At 44.8% G+C, this 13765-nt stretch overlaps 1 protein-coding gene across 12 annotated transcripts in view; it reads right to left on the bottom strand.

Moving 5' to 3' along the window:
- LOC115129556 (rap guanine nucleotide exchange factor 2) overlaps nucleotides 1-13765 on the bottom strand; it is a 146922-nt gene that overhangs the window by 19274 nt on the left and 113883 nt on the right. For 11 of the 12 annotated variants that reach the window (XM_029660027.2, XM_029660021.2, XM_029660026.2 and 8 more), the window contains 6 exons: nucleotides 9384-9515; nucleotides 4932-5109; nucleotides 3232-3368; nucleotides 2215-2373; nucleotides 1739-1891; nucleotides 1303-1467 (listed from right to left, as the gene is read on the bottom strand). In XM_029660027.2, coding sequence (XP_029515887.2) covers nucleotides 1303-1467; nucleotides 1739-1891; nucleotides 2215-2373; nucleotides 3232-3368; nucleotides 4932-5109; nucleotides 9384-9515 — 924 coding nt within the window. The remainder of the gene's footprint in view (nucleotides 1-1302; nucleotides 1468-1738; nucleotides 1892-2214; nucleotides 2374-3231; nucleotides 3369-4931; nucleotides 5110-9383; nucleotides 9516-13765) is intronic. The other variant, XM_029660029.2, reaches the window with a different exon arrangement.

Raw genomic sequence — 13765 nt, forward strand, 5'->3', positions numbered from 1 at the left:
TTCATCCATATATACGGGTAAGAGTCTAGCTACATTTTACAGATCTAAGCTTCTAATTTTGTCAGAAAGTCATGTTTTTTTGCAAGTTAAAGTATACTGTTAGTTAGCTAGCAAACGTTAGCTTGCTGGCTCGCTAGCTAAAGTTACGTGTATGATCCGTGAAGGACAGCGGAGTCAATCAAAAACCTTCCGGAGACACCTGAAACCCCACCTCTTTAAGGAATACCTAGGATAGGATAAAGTAATCCCTCTCACCCCCCTTAAAAGATTTAGATGCACTACTGTTCCACTGGATGTCATAAGGTGAATGCACCAATTTGTAAGTCGCTCTGGATAAGAGCGTCTGCTAAATGACTTAAATGTAAATGATCCGTGTAGTAATATTATTCGAATCAGAAATCCATTTGAATGGCTAGTTATAGCCTAATGTTAGCTAGTCAACATTGAACCTAGTTTGTTAGCCTTAGCTACCTGCAGATTCACACTACAGCTATGACAATGTTTGTATTGGTAGTAGTATGAGTTGGGGTTATGCCGGTTCATTGTTTAGCTAGCTTGCTACCTAGCTAGCTACATGTCTAAACAAAAGACTCCACTTCGGCCGGGTTATTACATGACCCATCAAATTAGCAGGTGTGATTACAGCCATCGATTGCATTTCATGAACATGTGTACATGTCTAGACAATAGTGACCCATCCACTTAGCTAGGTGTGGCTGGGGGGGTTATATCATTTTGGATCTGGTAAGCGTCATCTAATAACGATAGAATATTTCTAAAATTATTTTCTCTGGGCACTTTCTGTTATTGATATTGCAAGTATGCAAGTACTATGACTGTAGCGTTTACACCTTCTGCATTCTGTGCATGTGACAAATAAACTTGTGTTTACCACATGGCCTCATGTGAATCCTTAAAGAGATGGGTGGGACTAAGGCTTAAGAGGGTGTGAACGATACTGAATGGGTGTAGACAAAGAAAAGCTCTCCGGTAGGTGTACAAAAACATTCAAGGGCCATTTTCTCAAAGGTGGGCTTCAAGTTAATCAACTTTCAAAGCAGAATTACTTTCCCATTGTTCCTCAACTGCAGTACATTAAGCACCATTTTCTAGCTCCGAGTCTCTACTTTTATTAATTGTAAAAAAAAACAGGTAGTGAAAAACAAGCGGACGGTCATATGTAAGAATGTTGCATGCATGCACCTGTTAATCTATGTGGTATTAACTATGCGTTAGCTATTACGGATGTTAAGTACTGTCAGGCTTCCATTACAATGCAAAGCTTTTGTACTGGAAGCTGACCTTGTCCCTGAGGCTTGGGTCATGGAACCACTCGAGGAGCTTCTTGCCCACGACCATGGGGCTGGAGAGGAAGGTTCTGTAGGTCAGCAGGAAGTCCTCGATGTAGGTGGGGTCCACCACTGAGTGCTCCTCTACCAAGTGCATGGTCAGACGCTCCGTCGTACCCTAAGGGAGAAGGTGTACGAGGAGAAGTGTATTCACGTTTGTTTTGAGTCTCAAGTACCATGTCACTGTGAAGACAGCAAAGGCAACTTTCCACATTTATGTCGACAATACTTTTTTCTTCTTCTGTTCTATCCCATTCACAACAATAATAGAGATTAGATCAGAATCCTTCCGGTAACACTGAAAGTTGGATACATAGCATTTAGGACACCCAATATGAATGCGCCACGGGACCTTTTACGAGGCTTTGTTCAAGAATGAAGAACCCCACCTTGATGACGATGTGTCCCTTCCTGGTGCCGGTGCGGTCCAGCTCACGGTGCTCCTTGACCATGACGATCTCGCCCTCCTCCTCCACCTTCTGCATGTTCTTCTCCACCTGGTTGAGGATGCAGCAGTAGTCCTGCTGCGCTATGCACACAAACTGGAGCAGAGAGAGAGAAAGAGAGAGAGAGACAGGGTAGTAGTTAGCTTGGGGACACAATCCTTTTTAGACCCAACATGGCTGAGATCCAATCTATTTTATGATACCATTGACATAAATACAAAATCTCTTGGTAAATTAACCCCAGTGTATTCATTTTGAATTATTGGCAAACGGTTACAATTACTAGATAATTAATTCAAGCAAGTAAATAAGTAAATAAATAACAAGGTAAATAAGTAAATAACAAGGTCCAGTAAAATCACACAGCTCAATATACCAATCGTCCATCATAAGAGCCAGTCAGAACGCTGGGCCTTTACCTGACAGTCGTCCACCTTGGTCTTCATTACTCCCTTCATGTATTCCTTCTCCATGGTGGGGGAGACCCCAAAGCTGTTCCCCATACACAGGATCTCAGGCCTGCCCTCAGGGTACGTCACCTCCACCGAGCCATTCAGGATCACTGACCACGAGTCCAGCTGGGGGGACCATAAACACAAACCGTTAACGGTCAGAAGTACTCCGTGATCATTCAGTGGATATCAATGGTTTTAATATCAGGCTAGGATCAATGTTGAAGGAAATGATCACCACAATGATCCTTGAAACACATTGTTTAATCACAATTAGCGATTAGTTAGCAGGTTAGCCGTGTTTGATTGAGGATTGGACCAATGTATCACGCTATTTTTTTGGGCAGGGAGTCAAATTGAACAAAAATTATGAGCATCACATTCTTTGACAGGTAGATATCTTTAATGATTGGTCACAAAATGTTTCAATAGTATAAAACGGCCCAGTTTTAACGCCACAATAACTGGAAGCTTACCCTTCTATTACGATAGTAAAAGATATCAAATGTTATAGCAAGAGATCAATTTCTCCCTCAATTTCTTCCCTATAGCATCATCAACAATATATATAAATCCGAGTAAATCCGAACAGTAAGGCAGTGGACACATATTGCTAACACACATCAGCTCAATGGGATGTTATTTTACATTGACTGGACTACCATTGAAGTGAACTGCCCTTAAGGGTAATGGCTTTTCACTATTGTTTGGATGCAAAACCAGACCAAAATGGTTTCATTCAAGAGAAAGTAGATAAGTGATCTCTCTTCTGGTCCCCTTAGGCAATCTTATGATCCCAAGACGCTTGGAGATGGCAGTCATTCATGTTCAATAGGGGGGAAAAAACATCAGAAACCTTCATTGGTAATGGCAAGGGCAAAGTGCATGCGCAGGCCATAGACGTGCAAACCCAGACACATTCAAGGCACACACAATACAGACATAAGAGAGTCACTTAAGACACACATCCCCCTCCACACACACCTCTTCCCCGTCGTTGAGGACGATGGTGCCGGCCCGCTCGACCACGGCAAAGACCATGACGGCACACAGCTCCCTCCTCACCGACATGGTCATGTTGGCAAACGCTGGCAGCTGATGCATGAACTCCAGCAATTGCTCTGTGGAAAGGTTAGGGGGGGGGGGGGGGGGGTTAGGAAGGTCTTGACACACACACAGACAGAGAGACAGACAGAGACAGAGAGAGAGAGAGAGCATAGGAGGACTTGGCAGTCCTTCACTCTTCCTTCACCTTCTCTGTGGCTTTGGACAAAAAAAAGGGCACAGCTAGCGTGAGAGAAAGTGAATTAAATTCAACCCCACAATAGTGATGAGTACCCAACAGCGGGAGGATTATCTTAAGTACACTAAGGCAAACTATCAATTTCATTTTATTCGAGATTTTTTTTTTTAAACAACTGCGCAACCTTCTGCGATCATTGTTAGATAGATACATAGCTTGATAGTCAGCCAGTTCCAAAACAAAATTCTCTTCCACAGTTTGTCAACCTTGATTCACATTTGGGGCTTTCAGCTCAGCTGTATAGGCCACTGCCTATCCTGTTTTCCTGTGCCATGCATTTTTGGGGGGGGCTCCTTGAAATAGCTTGCTGTGGAGTTTTGGGGGAGGGGGGGATTTTGGACCAGCAAAGGACTCCATCCCCTTCCAAGGCACCTAAAGCAAGTTTAGGGTGCGGGGCTGACCTGTGTGGTTGGCATGGCAAACAGTGCCATGTGGGAAGCCTGCGGAAGCACTGAAACTTTAATGTGCCGGGAGAGGAGAGGCGAGGATGTACGGCGTTGACCTAAAAAAGCCTGCCGGCACAGAGAGCGGGGAGGGGCGGCGGGGAGGTTGGGGGTTCTCTTTTTGCATCCACTATATCATCCACACACCACATCGAAGTTTCAAATGGGAGTAAATTTGAACTAGTCTCTTTTTTTTGGATCGCTATCACTGTATTGCTGCTAACAGGCCTATGATATTGTTGTGTGGCACAGACAGAATATCACTCTGGGCTAAAATAAATTCACCTAATGAAAGCAGTAGAGCACAAAGGCCTAGAGTCGGGCACATCATTAACAGTAGCTAGCTAATACAGACGGGCGGGGGTTGAGATACACTAAGGGCGTGGCACTGGGAGAAGGGGGGGGGGGGTAGGCTGTGGATCGTTTATTTAAAAATTGCGAATGCTTGATTAAACTCTGATGAGCCTACAATGGGAACTCGGGGTATGATTTTCCCTTTGTGAACAAAGCCAAAGCTAATTGGTTCCCATTGCTTTTCCAAATGTGTTGCCAAAAAAATTTGCGAGCACTTACAAGATGTTTTAGCAGTAGTACTGTAATCAAACAATGGAATAAGCATATTAACAGTTGTTTCTAGATTTAGCGTAAGGGTTCAATCGTAGTGCGGAATAGTCGTAGGGTTCCCCTTTCTGTTCCAACATGATCAATTAAAACCAATAAGAGCCAAACTGAGGCAAGAAGCAACATAGCAAAGCAGGGAAGGGAGAGGGAGGCACTCTGCCTAGTGACTACTTAACAGTAGGGAAACACTGGCAGGCTACCAGGTAAATAGATTTTGGCTCCCAGAATGTTGTGAGAAAGTTCATTTACAGACAATCAAAAGGGGGGAACCTTGAGGGAATGTTAGAGGAAGATTCTGTGTGCTCACACGGACTGACCTATGTCGTCATCGGTGCGGTCCATGGGGTCCTTCTCGAGGCAGTCCCGCACAACGTCGCGGCTCATGAGGGGGTCCGACGCTCGCTCCATGTCCTCCTCGTCGTCGTCCTCCTCTGAGTCGACGGCGGTCTCGGGCAGGCCGCTGAGGTCCATGTCGCCCGGCTCGTTCTCCGTGGCCTGGGGGTCAAAGGAACGACAATGACGCAACAGTTGTCTCCGTCTTAACACCAACCATCAAGCTTAACCAGTGAGTTTTAGTAACATGAGTGGAGGAAAAGGGTTGCTGGTCTGTGCTAAGCATTTGTCTGCTCCATTCCATCTACTCCATGTAGTAATAGCTGCAAACTGGTGGGCGGAGATTATCGGATGGCAAATATAAAAATCAGGGTTTTGGTGCAATAACTTCACATAACGGCAGGCAGAAGAAAAAACAAACTATGCTTATAAGCAGAACCTGCATCAACCCAACGCATCAAAAGCGACAACCATGTCAGTGGTAACACAGTACAATCAAGAAAAGACACCACCAATCGTATTTTCAACATCTAGCCCGTTCAGTAAGAGGTGCGTGTGAGAGACACTGCATTATCAAACACCCCCCACTATGCATAAAACACCCAGCTAATTATCTCACAACTCTTTCTCTCGCTCTCCCACTCCAGCTTGCACTTAGAGCCTGACAACCTCTTTGAAAGAGTGAGATAAAATATGGAGGAAAGAGAGAAAAACTAACAACGAGAGGGAGCGAAAGTGATGCAATTGACAATGTCACAGAGATATTAATAGAAAGCGTGGCGCTGCGCATCCATCAAGGCTTCTCACACACTATAAATACCGCTGAGAGGCCATATTGCGTGTTTTGCGCTCTCAACACGAGCCCCGCCTAGAGAACGAAAACCACGCATGAAACACAGGGAGATGAAAACTGAAAACAATCCTGGCCCAGATGTGTCGAGTGCGAACCAACTCCTCTTACCTGAATGCGGTCCCTAAACTCCTGCCTTTTTCAAAGCGAGAGCTAGAAACAACGTCGCCTTCGTAAATTGCCTGCAGAAGCCTAGTCCGCGACGCGTCTTTACCGCCCGGGCTGTCAGTTGTGTTTACATTTTTCCGAAATTGAAAGAGTCCCCCCCCGTCTTTCACAGAACGTAGCCCAGAATGTCATTCCTCCTTAACCACCATGTGCAAACGTCTCATTAATGATTCAGGGTGCAATCTGTGTAGCCACTCGGGCGTCATGAGGTCAGCCATGTGGGCGGGGCAGGGGCCTGATGGGGCGAGAGAGTAAAGGGGGTGTGGTTCTTCCCTTGGGGAAGGGGTTGGTAGAGTGTGGATTTGTGGAAGGAGTGAAACCGTGAAAAATCTGAAGATCGAGTTATGTCAGTTTTACACGCGACAGGGAATAACCGAGGTGCTGAGATGGAGATTCCTAGAAAATTGTTTTGAAGTCATCTGGAAATCTCGGCAGCAGTGAAAACAGAAAATAGCTATCCGTCTTCACCTTGATGTGAAAGTCTATGTCTATGGATGCTGAAACCCAGTAGAAAACAGCTATATTCCACAGTAATAAAACATTGTTGTCATGCTCCAAACCTCAGAAGGACACTGTCCTAAAATAGCAGAGATATGAGTCACTGGACATCTTCATTGACCCCATTACTTGTCTACAGTAAGATCTAGGCTAGTCCTCACACAGTAGCTTTCATTGATTAAATATTGTTGTATGTCAATTCAATATTAGCCACCCACCTCGGTTTATGAATCAGGCTTATGACATACTAAATGCTCATGAGTTGTGTGCTGATCATAATTGAGAAGTGTGTTCGTGAGGAAGATTGCGATACCTTCAGATCTGATTCGCACAGCATTTCCAATGAGCTACACAATGTTCGCAACCCACTGGGAACCCTGAACCGTTAAAAACCAAATGAAAAACGTCAAATGTGACCTCGAAATACAGAGAAACTCTGAACCCCTCTGTGTGTGAGTGTGTGCGCATGTACATGCATGTGTATGTGATGTATGATCCATAAATGTGTGGTGAGCGAAAAAAGAAAGGGGGGAGGGGGGTAGTTAATATTTCAACAGGGCTATTCTTGGATCAATGCTTTCAAGTGTCCTTCTGAAGAACCAATTTCATGATTTATTCAGACACAAAACAGTCGGCCATGTTTGCAAGGCAGTGACAGAGGATGCAGCTCTATTCTTCTTCTCTCTGGGAGAAAGACGATGGCGCACTCCAGCGGACATGGCTCGTGGATGAGAGGAACGGGCAGCATCGCCAAAAAGCTTCACCCTAGTAGACATCTGTCAAGAATACTCAGAAATCTGAACAGTTGTCTTATTGTAGACAAAGTCTTACTAATAAGACAATATTGTCCTTTAACCATGTAAAATACCGGACTTGGTCTCATCACTATTAAGAAGATTGAAGCAACAGTCACAGGTCTGCAGCTGCGGAAACAAATCTAATTGGAATCCCGTGATGTTGTTATACACTGACTAAATGTTCCTGTGTCTTTACCCTGGATCTACCCTCCTTCACTCTATCCTCCAGCCCTGATGTGGACAGCCATCAACCCAAAACACATGCTTGTCCAGGGAGGAACTACCATCATGTCATCTATCTTCTCTAAGCGGTGAATGCGGTAAATCTAACCTCCTCAGACGAAGTGAGAGGTGGGTCTGGGTCATCTCCATTCGTGAGAGAGTAGGACGGAGTAGAAATGGGGAGGGACAGAGAGAGAGAAATAGAGGGATGAGAAGCTATGGACAGATAGATCATAAATGAGAGAGGCGGACTGGCGAAGGAAAGGTGTTATGGAGGGAAAGAGGAAAGAGAGCGGACAGTAGACAACGGGGCTTTCATGGAGACGCTACAGCAGACCTGTTAATGAGGACCGAGCAGATGGCCCTAAGACTGGATGAGGGCCTGGGCACAACCGGCCCCCGAACGCTCCACACGCACGCACACACTTGCAGTATGTACTGTACACAGATAGTGCACTTGCACACACAGAAATAGCAACAGACTGACACAGACTAATACACACCCGCACAGTGCACTCACACAGATACACACAGCAGATGACGACGTAGGGAGCCAATGGGGTGCCTATGTGTGGTAAGAGGATTAGGTGCGATTGGCTTTGGGGGCCCGACTACAGTCACGAGATGGTGGAGTGGGAGGGGCCTGTTCTGTTCTATGGGCGTTTAGATGGTGTTGGGGGGGCGTTGTTGGGAGGTTATGGGGACATTTGAGGGAGACCTGCTTGGTTGGTTGCTACTTCCAGAGTGGGGGGGGGGGGGGGGGTTGGAAGGGGGACTGCTCTATTGACATTTAGAGGACGTTGTACGGATGTTTTTTATTTATTTTTTATTTCACCTTTATTTAACCAGGTAGGCCAGTTGAGAACAAGTTCTCATTTACAACTGCGACGTGGCCAAGATAAAGCATAGCAGTGCGACAAAAACAACAGAGTTACACAAACAAATGTACAGTCAAAAACACAATAGAAAAATCTATATACAGTGTGTGCAAATGTAGTAAGATTAGGGAGGTAAGGCAATAAATAGGCTATAGTGGCGAAATAATTACAATTTAGCATTAACACTGGAGTGATAGATGTGCAAATGATGATGTGCAAGTAGAGATACTGGGGTGCAAAAGAGCAAAAATAAATGACAATATTTACAGGTGGGCTATTTACAGATGGGCTGTGTACAGGTGCAGTGATCGGTAAGCTGCTCTGAAAGCTAATTCTGAAAGTTAGTGAGGGAGATAAGTCTCCAGCTTCAGTGATTTGAAATTTGTTCCAGTCTTGGCAGCAGAGAACTGGAAGGAAAGGCAGCCAAAGTAGGAGTTGGCTTTGGAGATGACCAGTGAAATATACCTGCTGGAGAGTGTGCTACGGGTGGGTGCTGCTATGGTGACCAGTGAGCTGAGATAACCTAGCAAAGAGTTATAGACGACCTGGAGCCAGTGGGTTTGGCGACGAATATGAAGCGAGGGCCAGCCAACGAGAGCATACAGGTCGCAGTGGTGGGCCTTGGTGACAAAACGGATGGCACTGTGATAGACTACATCCAATTTGCTGAGTAGAGTGTCGGAGAGTATTTTGTAATCACCGAAGTCGAGGATCGATAGGATAGTCAGTTATATGAGGGTATGTTTAGCAGCATGAGTGAAGGAGGCTTTGTTGCGAAATAGGAAGCCGATTCTAGATTTAATTTTGGATTGGAGATGCTTAATGTGAGTCTGGAAGGAGAGTTTACAGTCTAACCAGACACCTAGGTATTTGTAGTTGTCCACATATTCTAAGTTAGAACCGTCCTGAGTAGTGATGCTAGTCAGGCGGGCGGGTGCGGGCACGGTCAGCGATCGGTGGAAGAGCATGCATTTAGTTTTACTTGTATTTAAGAGCAGCTGGGGGGGGGGACACTGTGCTTACCTGGTATATGTCTGACAGGCTGCTGCTTCCAGAGTCGCTGGTGATACTACATCCTGAGTGGCTGGAAGAAACGTGGGTCACCTGTGGGTGCAAGCCGTCGGCCAGGTGGAGTCGACTGAAGTCCGCGGGGAGCTGCACACACACACCCACACACACACCCACACACACAAATAGACAGATGGTCAGTTTCACCAGTCGCAACCCACTCACACCACCGGCGCACGGCTGTCAGGCGTTTAAAAGGCACTTGGCTACATGGTGGGTGCAACACTTATTTAGCCCTTACCAAAACATTGCAATCGAAAAAGTGTACAGTCTGCATTAGAAGTTAGTGCGGCAGGGCACGAGTGGAGTTGGTAGGGGAATGCGTGGGAGCAGAGTTCCCAAAGCGAAAATGTAGAAATGATTTGACATGTTAAAATCATTTTTGGAGCCGAATGCCCTTTGAATTGACAGCGAGCGAGCTCCCAGAGTGATTTTTTTGATTCTCGGTGTAACTGATTAATCTTCTTTAGTTCATGATGTCCCTCTACATTCGTTTAATTTAACCCATCTCCTTCTCCTGTGACTACACAGCAGTCTTAATAGAGCATATTAATATTAATGAAGCCTGTGAGTTAACGCTGAACTTCATCCAAATGACTCATAATCAAACGAGCCGCCATTAATAACATTTCCCACTTTCATGGTATCCGTGGGGAACATTTATGGAGTTTAACGTGTATTTATCTAACATAATAGACCATTGATTTTAAAATGCGTCTCGAAATGTTATGCCCCGCCCCCCCTGTGATAGTGTAATTTACTCAACACTATTAAGCGCAAGATCTGTTGTCAATTCAATTTGAAAGTGTAGCGTTTGGTATGGGCAAACTTTGCCGTTCGGTTTCGTGTCCATATTTGCTGAGCTCATCTTACGCGTATACAAAGTAGACATAGGCCAAGCAGCGAGGGTAGTTGGGTACTGCGTCTTGCTTGCTGGTGTGACCGACTGGGATTCAAACCTGGTTCTCCAACACGTCACAAGATTGTGCTAGCCCGTTGAGCTAAAGCCTTGACAAGACTTCTGTACCAATGGCAACAAACATGTACAATATAACTACCTGGCTCCCAGAAACATTTTGTGGTGTTAGTTACACACAGACTCACGGTGAGGCAGTGAATTTAACATTGAGGCTTCAAGTAGCCCATCATTATGTGTTTAATATGGAAGAGTGCCTACTAGATCCAGTTAAAATGAATATGACCCAATTTCCAAAGCTATATGGAGATGGCAGAGACGCACCACCACCAGAATTCCCAGGGCAGAATTAGCATTCAAGCTAATGGAAGAAAATGGTGCGAAATCTCAAAAGGGCTAGATAGAATAACAACAACAACAACTGCTATTAGCATTCTGGAGCCTGAATCCACACAAATATCTATCCGGACGGAACCAAGTCTATGTTAGGAGTAGAAAAATCATTAAACGTTTCAAAAGGAGATATGGGCTACAGAATTCCAAGAGATATAGTTAAATATGAATATTTGAGAGTTTTAATGTTTTATTTATCTATTTATTACCATTCTCAAAGCTTTAAGGAAGGCACTTGCTCCTTAAATCCAACCCCTGGCAGCGACAGGGCATGAATATTTAAATCTTCACACCTAAAAGCACAGCGCATATGATTAAAATGCTTCAAAATCAGGGCGTCACTGCCGGAAAGAAAATGTGAAAAGCAGAACATTGGCAGCGCTTTAGCTAAGAAATTTGAATACAAACTAGAACAGGAAAATAGTACTGATCCAGATATTAGACCTATACACCTAACCATGCTATTCAGCACCACCAAATACACGCGCGCAGGTACAAATCTGTGTCGGGATAGAGAGTGAGGCTGACGAGGAGCGTTATTAACATTGGTTTGAATGACTTAATCAACAGCTTTTAAAAGGGTGGGAAAAGTGATGACTGTTCTGCTCCTGGAATTAACACTTCCAAATTCTCCATATTCTATGGTGAATGTCTTTGGTTAAGAAGTCACTCCTCAATATTCTTTACTTCCATTAGGCTATATACATTTTTTGGACAGGATCCACCACAGAACTGTAGTAGATACTAAACCATGTCACGGTATTGAAAAAGAGTTGGTGAAGAACAGCAATGACTTGTAAAGTCACACTTTGAAACATTAATTAACTTGGGGCAACTAATCATGCTGTGAAGTGTGTGTGTGTGTGTGTGTGTGTGTACCACAGAGCAAAAAAGCTAGCCCACACCCCAACACATTCACAACCCAATACAACTGTGAATGTGATGTCATTACAGCGTATCAAAGACGGCAATCACATTTCATTAACCGGCTCGGTGCACAGAACCAAATGGTTCATCAGGGGTGCTAGAGCCAGGACCAGGCCACAAGCCCCCCCAGGCTGGTAGAGCCCCTCTCCCCCATCTCCTCATCTGAACCCCCTCCAGCAAAGTGGGCAGAGATTATTAGTGGACCCTGAATTGTGTTACAATTATAAAGATCGTATACATTTGCAGTCTGCATTGAACAAACTGAATGACATTCCTTGGCACTATATATTAAGTGGAAATGTTACCGTCTTATATGACTGGACACCAAGTTGTGTTCCAAATGGTACACATGGACTACAATTGCAGACTGTATTGAAGTCTGCATTGAACAGCATTGGCATTCAATGGCACTATATAGAACAAGAGGCAATGTATTTTTGTATTGTATTCTTTCGTTTCAAGAAAACATTGGTCGCAAAAATCAACGCTGCCTATAGGCTAGTCTGAGATGGCCTGCATTTTGAATGTTTGGTGGAGCAGATTGCGGATTCCATCATGATGTAGAAGTGCATGGCATGGTGGACAAACAGAAAACAACCCTGAACATGAAGCAATGGGAGGTTTATCAAAAACCAAATGTGCGACCAGATGTTGGGAGTTGTACACACATGGTCGATATCCACATGTCAATAGCAATATCCAGGCTGTTTCCCCCCCACCATAAAGCAAATGGCTAGACCCTGACCCTAAAGCAACTGGCTAGACCCCCCCCCAGTTCACTGGCATGGCCAGTTCTGAGAAAATGGCTGCTAACAACATCAACACGGCTCGCTAAACTATTCTAAATCAGTGTTGCTGCTAGGATGCTAATCGCTATACATTTGTACATGTGTCATTACCGAGACCATTTCTCAAACTCTCTACGAATGTGCGCAAATCAGTAACATGCAATATCTCGAGGTCAAAAATAAATACATCCACGGCGCACAATTTGCCTAATCCGAGCCGTAGCCACAAATATTGATAAATCAACTGGTCATGATGGGATTAGAACAGTAGCATCCTCTAACACTCGAGCCCACAACACCACATTCCCAACTGTGCCGTCCATGGTGAGCAGATGTGGCGCTCCTATAATTACACTGTAAGACCTAATGACCTAGATTGCCGCTCTGGCGGCAGCCCCGTGGATGTGGATGGAAGGGCTGGCCAGGGCTCAACCTCCTTTATAGGAATTCGGTATACAGTGAACCGTAAAACTAGGTCTGTGACTGACTTGGATGACCTAGATTGGAGGCGATTCCTTCTACTTGGAGAATTAATAGAGAGACTTAACTAAGGTAGATGGGGGAAAATTGAGGTTTGGAGAGAAGGTGGGGAAAATGCCGATGTTGGCAGACCAGATATGGCAGGCGCTATTCCCAGAGTCGTCCCCCCCACCCCCAGACGGTGGGGGCTTCTCGTGTTCCTGAGCCGGGTGGATCAAGAGATTAAAGCCGGTTTGGGGCTGGGTGTCCGATTAAACAGGCCTGATATTCGCCCTTCCTGTGATACCACTCTACCAAACCCAGCCAGAGCACATACAACATGGCAAAGAGATGGGAGAGAGCAAGTGACAGAAAACACACTTACCAACCAACACATAAGACATCCATTATAATATAACTTTTCTGCTGACAATCACCTAATACTCATATTGTAATATAATATTAAACAAATGGTGCATTGTCCAATGCCTTTAAATGGACAGTAATTATACATCATAAGGGCGCGAAAGAGATGCACACAAGGGTCAACAAATAGATGCACTAACTCATAACAGCCATGCTACTATGACAACCACCTACCCTCACTAAATAGGCTTACAATTTCCCCATATTAGTCACAGGCATGATGCCACTACTCCAGAAATATGACTCTTCTTTGATTGCAGTCTCCCACCGTATTCGCTTATAAATATTTGCATACTTCTCGCTTGCTGAGGAGGAAGAGCGAGAGAGAAAGAAAGAGAGTAGGCTAAATCTGTGTGCTACATAGACGTACATTTACCCTCCACAATCCGTCTACCGCTGTGATTTACAGCTATAGGCACGAAGCTTCG

This window comes from Oncorhynchus nerka, linkage group LG5, assembly GCF_034236695.1.
Source record: "Oncorhynchus nerka isolate Pitt River linkage group LG5, Oner_Uvic_2.0, whole genome shotgun sequence".
Taxonomy (NCBI): domain Eukaryota; kingdom Metazoa; phylum Chordata; class Actinopteri; order Salmoniformes; family Salmonidae; genus Oncorhynchus; species Oncorhynchus nerka.